The following is an 11618-nucleotide window of genomic DNA, read 5'->3' as shown; positions in this document are numbered from 1 at the left end:
CAGAATTCGGTCGCCAAATTTTCCAAGTGCATATATGTTTGCCAACAAGGCAACAAGATTTACATGTTCAATGGATTTTTAATTGATGTTGATGTTATTTTTTTAAAAAAAACATGCATTATGCATAAAAGTGACCTTCGAACCTGAATTTGGAAATTTTGCTGTACATTCCGTTCGTGAATAATCCTCCGAGGAGATGCAAATTCGTATTGTTTTCACCAACTTTTTGCAAAGAAATTCGTTGGGCCAGCTCCCGTATTCGTACACCACCGCTGCCACGTATACTCGCGGCCCATCAGACGGAGTGGAGTCGTCGTGCATCGTGCTCCCCCTTTCTCCTGCCGCACCGATGGACCCCGCGCCGGCGCCCCCGCCCCCATTCGCAGTGCGCCTCGTCACCGGCGGCGGGTCCTCGCCGGAGCTTGCCCTCCTCCTCCGCTCCCTTTCCGCCGCCCGCGTCGTCGCCCTCGACGCCGAGTGGAAGCCGCGCCGCCGGGGCAGCCCCGCCGCGGCCGGCACTGGCGGCGGCTCCTCCCCGGCGAGTGCGCCGGCGCCAGCGCCGCCGCAGTTCCCCACGGTCACCCTCCTCCAGGTAGCCTGCCGCGGCGGCGACGGAGGCGAGGACGAGCGGGAGCGCTGCGAGGTGTTCGTCGTCGACCTCCTCGCCGTGCCGCTCGCCGACCTGTGGGCGCCGCTGCGGGAGCTGTTCGAGCGGCCCGGCGTTCTCAAGCTCGGGTTCAGGTTCAAGCAGGACCTGGTGTACCTCTCCGCCACCTTCGCCGCCGCCCTGGGGGGCGACGCCGGATTCGATAGGGTAAGGGCGTGCTGACCAAATGTTGTGGGGAAGCCTCGAATTCGTTTCCTTGAGGCGACATTGATGTAAATTGGGATTCGGCTTTTGATTCCCACGTAACTGATAATGTTGTGCCGGGGTGAACTTAAAACTTATCATTGCTTTGGTTTGAAGTTTCTACCAAATTCTACTGGTCCGACTCCGACATCCTGTGTCTGTCTTTAGCAGCTTGTCTATGGGAGAGGAATTATGCTGTTGAAATGTTTTGAATTAGCAGACTAGCACCCAGCTATGATTACTATCGATCCAGATGACACTGTTTTAGTCCCTTTTCAACTGATATTTTGGAGAACATGTGCCTGATAGTAGTCATATGTATGCTTCCACTGTATATGGAAGAAATTAAGGATTTTATTATGTTGCCCCAATAAAACGAGCAATATCAAAGACCAACCAAACTTTAGCAATAGACTGCCAATTATGTGGATCCCCAATGCATTAGTTGATTGCTTCTTATGTTCCACAATCACAATCCCTTTGCTAAGAAAGTATAGGCTTACTCCATGCTTGAATTTTATGCCCTGCACTGGAGTTATCTCCCCAATTACCTAGCCATCATCATACTACATCACCTGCTCAACATAGTTTATTTAATTTTTCCTAATTAATATGCTGAATTATGAACGTGGACTCGTGGAGGGATTATGCATGGGTGCGTGACAATATCTTTCTCCTTTTTATATTAATGAGAACTTCTAGGATGCTGTCCTGCTATCGTTGATTTCCATGAAATTACGATGAACACCATCTGGTATATATCACAATAACACCATGTTGGCATTCCTCTCTGCAAGGTGGAGCCGTTCTTGGATGTCACCAACATTTATTACTACCTCAAGGGCCATGACAGGCAGAAGAAGCTTCCAAAGGAGACCAAGAGTTTGGCAACAATTTGTGAGGAGCTGCTCAGTGTTTCTTTATCAAAGGTTAGCATTGATCAGATGCCTTGCCTTCATTTGTCGGACATGGCATGTAACTGTTGAGAAATAGTTATCATCGGAAGTTATTCTTTTCGAAGTACTTTACAAGATTCAGTAGTCAGGACAGATTGCTTGAACGGATAGATATTCATGCCTTCCGTTCAACTGCAGTATAAGTTCTAGAATTATTAATTTTGATATTGTAGCTGGTCTTAGTATTGGAATTGTTAACTTAAGTTTATGAGACAAATTTGAGCTTGATCTTCCTGCCTGGTCAGGGCTCTACAGCACTAGTAATGTTCTTTAGAAAGCATTCATGTTGTTTTGCCTAATTGTTCTCCTTGCCTTTTTGTTTTACTAGGAACTCCAGTGTAGTGATTGGTCATACCGCCCCTTGAGTGAAGGTCAAATACAATATGCTGCATCAGATGCCTACTACTTGCTAGACATATTTGATCTGTTCCTACAAAAGATCACAACAGAAGGTAATTCTTCTTATGTTTTGTAAGTGAACATTATTTTCTCGTTAGGTCATCTTTAAGTACCAAGAATGACTACCATTTATGGACTATTTGTGTTTTCTTTTGTGTATTTGTTAATTCTGTCGCAGGAAAATGTTCATCTACAATGGAACTAAATTCAGATAGGCATTGCTCATCAACAGTGATAGAATGCTCATCTTCTGGATATGACATCTGCTCTGGTGGTTATTCGATGTCCATAGTAACTAAGTACAGTGAGAAGATCTTGTTGGCGGAATCTGATACAAAACCACGTTCCTCAAGACGAAAGGAAAAACCAAAGCTTGCTACTAATGTTAAATGCAAGGATAAGGTGGATTGCAGTACTGAATGGCAGGGCCCCCCTCCATGGGATCCTTCCATTGGTGGGGATGGGTATCCAAAGTTCTTGTGTGATGTGATGGTATGTTCTCCTGATCCTACTTCCAACAGCTGCGTAACTTATAATTTCATTTGATTAAAACTCAGCAGCAGATAGAATGAACTTAGGTCAAAAGTTACGACCATACATGTCAATTATGTTCCTTGTTTGCAAACTACTGTATTTGATTTTGAGTAAATTTTAACAGATTGAGGGCCTAGCTAAGCATTTGCGTTGTGTTGGAATAGATGCTGCCATTCTGTCTTCAAAGAAACCTGAACCAAGGTCTTCCCTATACTTTCTGTGATGATATTTGACACATTCCTTACGTAATTTCAATTGAGAAACAATTCTCAATAACTTGTGTGCCACCCATTTTCTCACCTGCAGGGAGCTATTAAATCAAACATACAAGGAAGGAAGAATATTACTAACACGGGATGTCAAACTCTTGAAATATCAGTATTTAGCGAGTAACCAGGTATACAGAGTGAAAAGCCTTCTCAAACATGATCAACTAGCTGAGGTATGTGTGTATTGATCCTTTTCATATTAAAACTTGATTGATCTGCATGATCCTTAACAAGTTAATGTTAAATCTCCCATGGGCCGAACTTAGTTATATTGTTAGCATTGATTTCGTAATAAATCCAGTGTTAGCTCAACCACGTTTGAGAAAAAGTATTAGCTCAACCACAGCAGAGAAAACTGTCAATGTTTGGACCAATCAAAGTTAAACCAAGTAGTTTGGTGTAACTTCTATCAAGTCTCAATATGAAATGCAAATTGGTGTTTACTTATTTACATACAGTTTACTGACTAAAAGTTAATTAATTCCCTAATTAGTCATCTATACTTTATAACAGTATTAGGAAAAAAAGATGAGAACAAATATTTTCTCACTTGATTCAAGGAATTTCATCATGTTCTAGAAATTTCTAGAACTTCTATACTAATAACAAAGAATCAGGATTATATGAATAGAGAACAAATCTTGGGTACCATTTCAAAGATCATAAATTCGAAAATACCACATGTGAGGCTGATAGGAGTGCCAGGGCCTACATGTCAGTGGCATCTATGGTATTTTCCGACCCAGGTGATCTTTGTGATGATATGGAGAATTCACCCCATATAAGTACTGAAACACATTGAGCTGGTGTTTATTTGTTTTGCCTAGCATGTTTGATATGATGCTGGATCATTCTCATCAAGAATGTTGTGTTAAAACTTTCAAGAAAAAATAATGATATGTTAAACCCATATCAAGAATGAGAGTAACTGTTAGTTATCACCAGTGATTCAGTAACCCATATCACGAATTTTTATTTTAGTAGCCAGAGGAACTGGGGAGATTTGGGGGCTAACTGATTTTTTTTTAACTCGCTTGTTTTAGGTAATTGACATGTTCCAGTTAAAGATCTCTGAGGACCAACTTATGTCGAGGTGTACAAAGTGTAATGGTAGTTTTATTCAGAAACCACTCACCCTTGAGGAAGCTGTTGAAGCCTCAAAAGGTTTCCAGGTTATTCCCTCGTGTTTGTTCAACCGAAATCTTGAGTTCTGGAAGTGCACTGATTGCAATCAACTCTACTGGGAGGTAGTTAATCTTCTACCATATACAATTAATTCAGAATTATTATTCATTTGTTGTAACAGCTATCTTTTGTATCCACAGGGCACTCAATACCACAATGCAGTTCAAAAGTTTTTGTCTGTCTGCAACATCAGTGACTAAGCAGTGTGGTCTTATTTTGTCTGTAAGCTACTGAGATTCCATCGAGAGAAAACTGGATAATCATCTGAATATGATCTTTGGCATCCGATTGCGAGCGATCAAGCAGACCTCCGATTTTAGTGGTTTGCTGTTTGCCCCGAGTTGTTGTAAATAGCCAAACATGCTTCAGTTACTGGAACTATTTTGAAACGCTTCTTTTGTTTTATACAGAAATAGAGACAAACGATGGAATGCCCAGCACAGTATCTCTGTACAATTGCTATACTTTGCCAGTCTGATCCGACATATACAACGCTAACTTGGCGTAATTACAACATCTTTAATCTTCAGTTTGCATCCATGTTCCATAGATAAATCAGTGACAATATGCGTTTAGGTTTCATCTATCGATCTATCATCGACATGACTGCATGTTGACCTATATTTCTGGTGATGCACACGCCGGCCGGTCATCTGGAACTCGCCGTCGCTGGCTGTCCGTCGTAAGGATCAGTCCAGGACTCGTCCTCCGCGGCAGTCTCCTCTCACCGCCTGTTGAAAATCTGCATCTCCTTGAAAGACCGCAACCTCACCGCGGCCCGCCCCGCCGACTTGCCGCCGCCGCCGCCGAGCATGGGCACGCCGCGGTGGAGCACGTACTCGCTGTCGACGACGCCGACGTTGGTGGCGCGGTCGCCCTGCGCGCAGTAGCCGAGCCTGTAGTCGAGCCCCCAGCCGTGGACGAGGTCGTTCTGCACCATCCGCCACGTGCACCGCCACGCCGCGCGCGAGAACACGGGCACCATCACCTCCACCCACCCCGCACACGGTGGGCCGGCGCTGCTGCCGCCGTCGCCGCAGCGCACGTTCCGCACGCGCCGGTGCACGCCGCCTGGCGCCGGCGGCCGCGCCCGCGCCGTGATGGCGTGGTGGATCTCGGAGCGGCGGTCGAGCGCCGGCTGCGACACCTCGAGGCCCTCCCTGCGCACGACGTCGAGGTACCGGGCGGGGTCGAACGCGCTGACCTCGATGTCCTCGTCCCACACGAAGACGTAGTCGTACTCCGCCACCACGGTCCACGTCCGGGTGCAGGAACCGCTTGGCGAACCACCACTTGGTCTGCCCCGGCGCCGCCACGTGCACGGCACGGCCCGACCACTCGAGGTCGCCCCACTGCTCCACCGCGCCGTCGTAGTGGAAGAGCATCACGGCGAAGTCGCCGGCGGGGAACTTGGAGACCAGCTTGTCGACGACGGCCTTGTTCTTGATTCCCACGGGGACCGCCAGGAGGCTCTTGTTGAGCTTTGCCGGCGTCGTCTCCGTGGCCGCTGCTTGCTGCTTCTTCCTGTGCTCGGGGTCCCCGGCCAGCGAGGGCTCCATCTCCAGGTTGGTCGTGTCGTGGGAGACGCCTCTCGGGAACGGCTCGCTGCCGGACGACGGCCGGCGGTGGCTGGCGCCTGGGATCTTCCTGGGCGCTTTCGTCGGCTCGACGGCCTCGGCGAGAAGCATCTTGCGCGGAACCCGCCGCATCATCGTTCCGCGAACCTCTACACAGGGCCGGCCCTGAGGGGGGTGCGGACGGTGCGACTGCACCGGGCCTCCAAAAATCGGGGGCCTCCAAAAATTTCTATGTTATGAGGCATGTCAAGTTATAAGTAACATCTTTGCTTATAAGCCAGCTTATTTAGATATTGAAAGAGACTCGAATCATCTAAGTATTTGGCATGGGCTTTGGAACATTAGCCCAGGACTAATTTTGAGAGCTAATGTTTAGTTTTAAATTGGTAGGCTAAGCATTAGCCCAAAGTAGATTGTTTGGATCCATGGGCTAATGCCCACCTTCTCTCTCATTCCCATATCTAGGTGTGTGTATACTCACATTTTTTGTGGGGTTCATACTAAATTAGCCCCATTATCACCTCTTGAAGGGGCTAAGAATTTTGGGAGAGATAATCCATTTTAACTTAAAATTATCTCTCATACATCCAAACAGGTGGGATAATTTGGAGCTAAAAGGTGAGAGATAACTATTATCTCTATGTATCCAAACAGACCCATGACCCCCTCATAAATTTTGTAACCTATATTGTTGGGCGTGACATCTCTGTCCAGTTGGAGGAATAAAGCCGCGCCCTGATTTGATAGAGGAAAATCAATGGACAACTTCTCCAACATCTGCCCAACTACACGCTTCAGTGCCTTCTTGACATCCTCGCGAGACGCCGCCGCTGTCTACAGATCGCCGATTTGCTACCTACTTGTCATGCCGATTAGCAATTTGACTTTTTATATTTTTATAGTTAATGAGGGCCTCCATATTTTTTTCGCACTGGGCCACCAAGAAGTCAGGGCCGGCCCTGCCTCTACAAGGACGCTACCCCGTACTGGCGGCGTGTTCTCACTGTGGTGAAGCGTGGCGACTCCGCCGGCGATCACCAGGAGCAGCGCGACGCAGACGATCGCCGCGGCCGAGCCGATCCGGCGCAGGGACAAGCCCTTGGCGTTGGACGAGAACGCGGAGCCCATGGCGGCAGTTTTGCGGGGGAATGAAGGGGATGATCGGAAGGGAGAGCCGAGAGGTTACTTCTTCCGTTGTGGCGCTGTGTTGTGTTGCGGGATGGCTGGTTCCTCTTATAGGCGCTCCGGCTGGGTGTCGAGTTCATCGACTCGGACTTGGTTGTGGCGGTGGCGGTGGCGGGAGTCGGAGCCGGGAGCCCATCACTGCTTGGTTGTGGCGGGATCGGAGTCCGATCGAGTAGGACACGTTTGTTGCAATGCAAGCCTTGTCCGAAAGACCGAAACTGGAGACACTGGCCACAACAGGGGAAACGCATTCATCTGCCTACTGTTCGTGAAAAGCTATTGCAAAAATCAGATAGCCCTTCCGTAACGATATAGGCACATGTTGGTAATTGGACCCAATTTTTCCTGTTGTTTGACAGTTTGACTTGCCAGTAATAGCGTGGAATGGGAAAGAGGAAATGTGGCTTGTGGCCGTGTGGTTCTCGCCCTCTTTATCTTAACATTTATTTATTATTGATTCTCTTTCACCATTGGACAGGAAAGGGTTATTTCTTGCCTACTTATTTAACTTTTTGTTTTACTATAATTCAAGAGATTTACTCCTCTTCAATCGATTGAAAAATTGCTTTTCTATCAATCGACGTGCCGGAGCGTCGGATCTGTGATGGACGGAGCGGAACAAACCCCCGTCTAAATTATTTATCGGATATGCTTTTTTGTACTTTATGTGACCGTTACTCGCTATCGGGTCTGCTGTTTAGTCCAGCCGCCCGTTTAGCTCTCTGGGTTGGCCGCTTTCGTCTTCTGCCGTTCTGCGAAGATGCCGCAAAGCAGAGCAATGTCTAACCCTAGGTCTGCACCATTTCTCCGGCATTTTTTTTTGGCCTTTGTGTCCCACCGCTGGCTAGTCTCCTCCCTCCTTCGATCCACCTCTTCCTGCCTCCGAGCAGTCTCTCTCTCTCTCTCTCTCTCTCTCTCTCTCTCTCTCTCTCTCTCAAGTATCGGGCGCCGCCATGGTCTGCGATTCGACGTGAGGTCCTTCCTATCCGCTTTGTGCTCCAGGTCTCGAACTGGCGCAGCACCTTTGGCAAGAAAATGATGCACACAATCGAATGGACAGGATAAAGGAGCTCATTCGCGGCCAGCGCGTCCTCAACACCGGCTCCCACGTCACTGTAAGAACTAAGAACGCCCGTGATTTCTTCCTTATTGTTGACTGTGGATTCCATTTTTGTGATGGTATAATTCGATCTGGTGAAATGTTAATCTAACTGTGTTAGATTTGATCTGGGCACTCATATTTGAGTAGCCAGTGATTTAGATTTTTAGATCCTCTGCTAGTGAATGTCTATTTGGCAATCGATTTGAGATGCATATGTCGTCGATTTGGAGTAGTTTTGGCTCCATTTCGTTGCGGATTTTGGATTTGCAGAGCCTAGTCAAAGGTGCTTGCCTCAGGTGGCGGGGATTTTTTATTTTTCGTTCTTGTCTTGACCTGTAGTTCTCTAGTTGTCCTTTTATGTTCTGTATTTGTCCCCATGTAGCTGAGGCCAGCTGATGTTTGCTACAAATGGGTTCATAGTAGTGGTAATCATGATGGCTTTGGATGTCGGAGGCTGGGGGTGAGGATCAGATGTACCGGAACTGTTGCTATGCATCAGATGTATGTAGAAACAATGGTATGATCTCCCTGTTTCTCTTTCTTTTGGGTGGCCATCTGATCAATTAGTGTTTTGTGTGTTTGAAAGTCAAATTTTAATTTATGTCTCCTTCAGGTGTCCACTTCCATACTCGCCACTTCTCTTGTCATGCATGTTTGCTAGCGACAAAGAGAAAATTAAGCATCTTTGCAATTTCAGTAGTTACTTATTTCCACCAGGGTGGAAGCATGAATCTCTCGATTATTCCAGTGCGCCATATCCCGCATCCTTTTTGGCTTCCTGTATTTTTTGTGCTCCATGCCTCCATTATTCAGGGCTTTTTTTAATCTTTGTGAAGTGCTTTTCACTCTTTCCTTGATTGGGAAGGGAGTACCAAGTGTCAGATGCTCACCATCCCCTTGGAAAAATGTACAGGCATATACGAATATTACACTGTTTAGAATTCAAAAAAATTTAGTATGGTAGAACTTAGTTTTATTCTAGGATAGCAAATATGTGCTTACCAAGTTTAAATGCAAAATCACAAACAATTAGTACTGAAATTATGCCATATTATAGCTGTATATTTTTTACAGCATATATTTTGTTAAAAAAATGGCCAAAGGATGCTAGCCCAGTTGGTTAGACACTCCGGCGGCACCCCTCAGGTCCTGAGTTCGACTTCCCATGGGAACGAATTTCAGGCTGAGGGTAAAAAAATCCCCTCGCTGGCCCCGTGTGCCAAAGCACTGGTTGTGAGACGGCCCAGGTCGGCCTGAGGACCCTTACATGGCACAGGCACAGTTCCCAGGGGTTACGTCTCCCAGTGTCAGGGCGGGGCTAGGGTTCGGGGATTTTCTCGGTCGGGGAAGCCGAGGCTTCTTCTTAAGCCAATACCAGTGGGGCGGTCTTTCCCCACCCGACCGAGTTTTTTTTTGTTAAAAATGCATTTCTGCTTGCTTTTAGTCTAATAGACAATTAAAACTTGCATTCTTCATGTATTTGTTTTGTGACACAAGGACTTTGACATATTTTGCAGGATTTCAAATCACTCTTATGAAGCGTTGTTATATTCTCAGAAACACGGATACGTGGGGGTGCCACCGTATCCCGTATTCGATACGTATCGGATACAGATACGCCACGGATACGCCGGGGATACGTATCCAAGCCGTATCGGCGTATTGGGCTGTATTGGGCCTGGAAACTTAAGATTGGATACGTATCGGGGTGTGATACAGCCCAGTAGCCCAACTCCATGGAGGGGCTGGGAGATGGCGCGCGGAGGCTAGGAGGCTGCCGGAGGGGGGGGGGGGGGCGACGATGTCGCGGCGCCCTCTGCGCGAGCCCGAGGGGAGGATGGGGGCGGGGCGGCGCGGCGCGGCGAGCCGGCGGGTCCCCGGCGAGCTCCTCCCGGCCCGCGCTCGATCCGCCGCCGCCCGCACTCGATCCGCCGCCGGGAGAGAGAGAGAGAGAGAGAGAGAGAGAGAGAGAGAGAGAGAGAGAGAGAGAGAGAGAGAGATGGCGTGGCGCGGCGAGCTCCTCCTGGCCCGCGCTCGATCCGCCGCCTCCCGCACTCGATTCGCCGCCGGGAGAGAGAGAGAGAGATGGCGTGGCGCGGCGCGGCGAGCTCCTCCCGGCCCGCGCTCGATCCGCCGCCAGGGGGGTGGGGTGGTGGGGGGGGGGGGGGGCGAGAGCGAGCGAGAGAGAGAGAGAGAGACGGCGCGGCGCAGGTAGGAGCAGCGGAGAGGGAGGGGCTGGCCGGAGAGGGAGGGGCCGGCCGGAGCCGTCGCCCCGTCGCCGTCGGGGAGGGAGGGAGAGAAGACCGAGAGATAAATAAATGGTGAGGAGAGAGCTGGAGAGAGATGGGGAGAGAGCGGCCGGACACCAGATATTAGATAAGGTTTGGGGTTTTTCTGTTTTGCCCCTTTTCTTTTTTGATAATAATATTTTAATCCCTAGAGCTTCTATTTCCCTACAATTTAATCCCTAAAGCCCTTTTATCTGCTTGTGTGGTTATTTACTTCACATTAAAGTAAAATGCCCACTCTGTTTTATGTGTTTTAACTGTTGTTCCTTGTATCTGAGTGTGGCTATTTAATATGCATTATTATCTATTTATTTAAATTTTTTTAGGTGAAACGTATCCGCGTATCGGGTTTTTTTGAAAAATGACGTATCCGCGTATCGGGTTTTTTTTGAAAAATGACGTATCCGCGTATCCGTATCCTTCCGATACCGATACACGTATCCGTATCCGTGCTGCATAGGTTATATTACTAAGTAATCATACAAAGAGAGACACAACAATCCAGTAAATGTGCATTTTTTGTTATTGACCCCACAATACCTTGCAAAAAATAGCGGTCAGTAGCTACGAGCTTAGTTACTCTCATAGAAAAGTAATTTACTATTCTAGAAGTTTGTGTAACTTTTTGGAACAAGATTAGTGCAAATTATACTTTCTTGTGTCTTACTCTTTTATATTATTGACTAAACGTATGCTTCTTTTTTTTTACTTTTCTGTGTTGCTCTTCTGGGTCTGCACTCTGCACTCAGTGCCTAGTCATTAGTATGTACTTCATGCTTTGACCATGATTGTTGTTAGTGTGTTTGCTGACCATAGTTGTGGAGCTTCCCTGCCAACATTTAATTTGGGGGCAAATTACTTAAATTTCAAGCTCAGTTATCCATTACACGGAAGGTCCCTGATGGCCCTAACTATGCTCCAACCCTAGCTGACATGATCAATCACTTGGAGATGCTGAAGAATTTTTTTCATCGGCTGAGCTGATTATCTTATTTTTTATATGAAAAAAATAACCTATCTACTTGAAAGCTACCTTTATATTTGTTGCTTTGAGTTGTTGTACTGTGTTTTATTCTCATGTATCATATTTGTTGTCACTCAACATTATCATTTCTCATGTATTTTGTTTATCTCTGACTTCATAGATTTAAACTTTAAAGAGTAAAGTATCTTTATGCAACTACGGTAAATAGTTAACTAAAGTCAAGGCTGATAAGATAAATAGGCTCATTCGGCTAGGAGAATTTTATTTGTAACTTTGTTGTCAGCCAAA

At 47.0% G+C, this 11618-nt stretch overlaps 1 protein-coding gene and 1 pseudogene across 1 annotated transcript; one reads left to right on the top strand and one right to left on the bottom strand.

Annotated features, from left to right (window-relative positions):
- Window positions 1–304: 304 nt before the first annotated feature.
- Window positions 305–4691, top strand: LOC120659915 (exonuclease mut-7 homolog). The gene is made up of 8 exons (XM_039938183.1): window positions 305–814; window positions 1648–1779; window positions 2135–2258; window positions 2384–2697; window positions 2864–2940; window positions 3046–3181; window positions 4052–4255; window positions 4334–4691. The coding sequence occupies exons 1-8, from the start codon at window positions 350–352 to the stop codon at window positions 4391–4393; spliced, it is 1512 nt and encodes a 503-aa protein (XP_039794117.1). The 5' UTR covers window positions 305–349; the 3' UTR covers window positions 4394–4691.
- A 151-nt stretch (window positions 4692–4842) lies between these two features.
- Window positions 4843–5905, bottom strand: LOC120662465 (annotated as a pseudogene).
- Window positions 5906–11618: the final 5713 nt, after the last annotated feature.

This window comes from Panicum virgatum, chromosome 2N, assembly GCF_016808335.1.
Source record: "Panicum virgatum strain AP13 chromosome 2N, P.virgatum_v5, whole genome shotgun sequence".
NCBI classification, from domain to species: domain Eukaryota; kingdom Viridiplantae; phylum Streptophyta; class Magnoliopsida; order Poales; family Poaceae; genus Panicum; species Panicum virgatum.
This window is presented reverse-complemented; position numbering and strand designations above follow the sequence as displayed.

Excerpts from the sequence above, each read along its gene's own strand:
- LOC120659915 (XM_039938183.1), top strand. The coding sequence starts at position 350 with ATGGACCCCGCGCCGGCGCCCCCGCCCCCATTCGCAGTGCGCCTCGTC. Across the intron at positions 1,780-2,134 it reads TCAGTGTTTCTTTATCAAAG|GAACTCCAGTGTAGTGATTG; the intron begins GTTAGCATTGAT and ends TTGTTTTACTAG. Across the intron at positions 2,698-2,863 it reads AGTTCTTGTGTGATGTGATG|ATTGAGGGCCTAGCTAAGCA; the intron begins GTATGTTCTCCT and ends AAATTTTAACAG.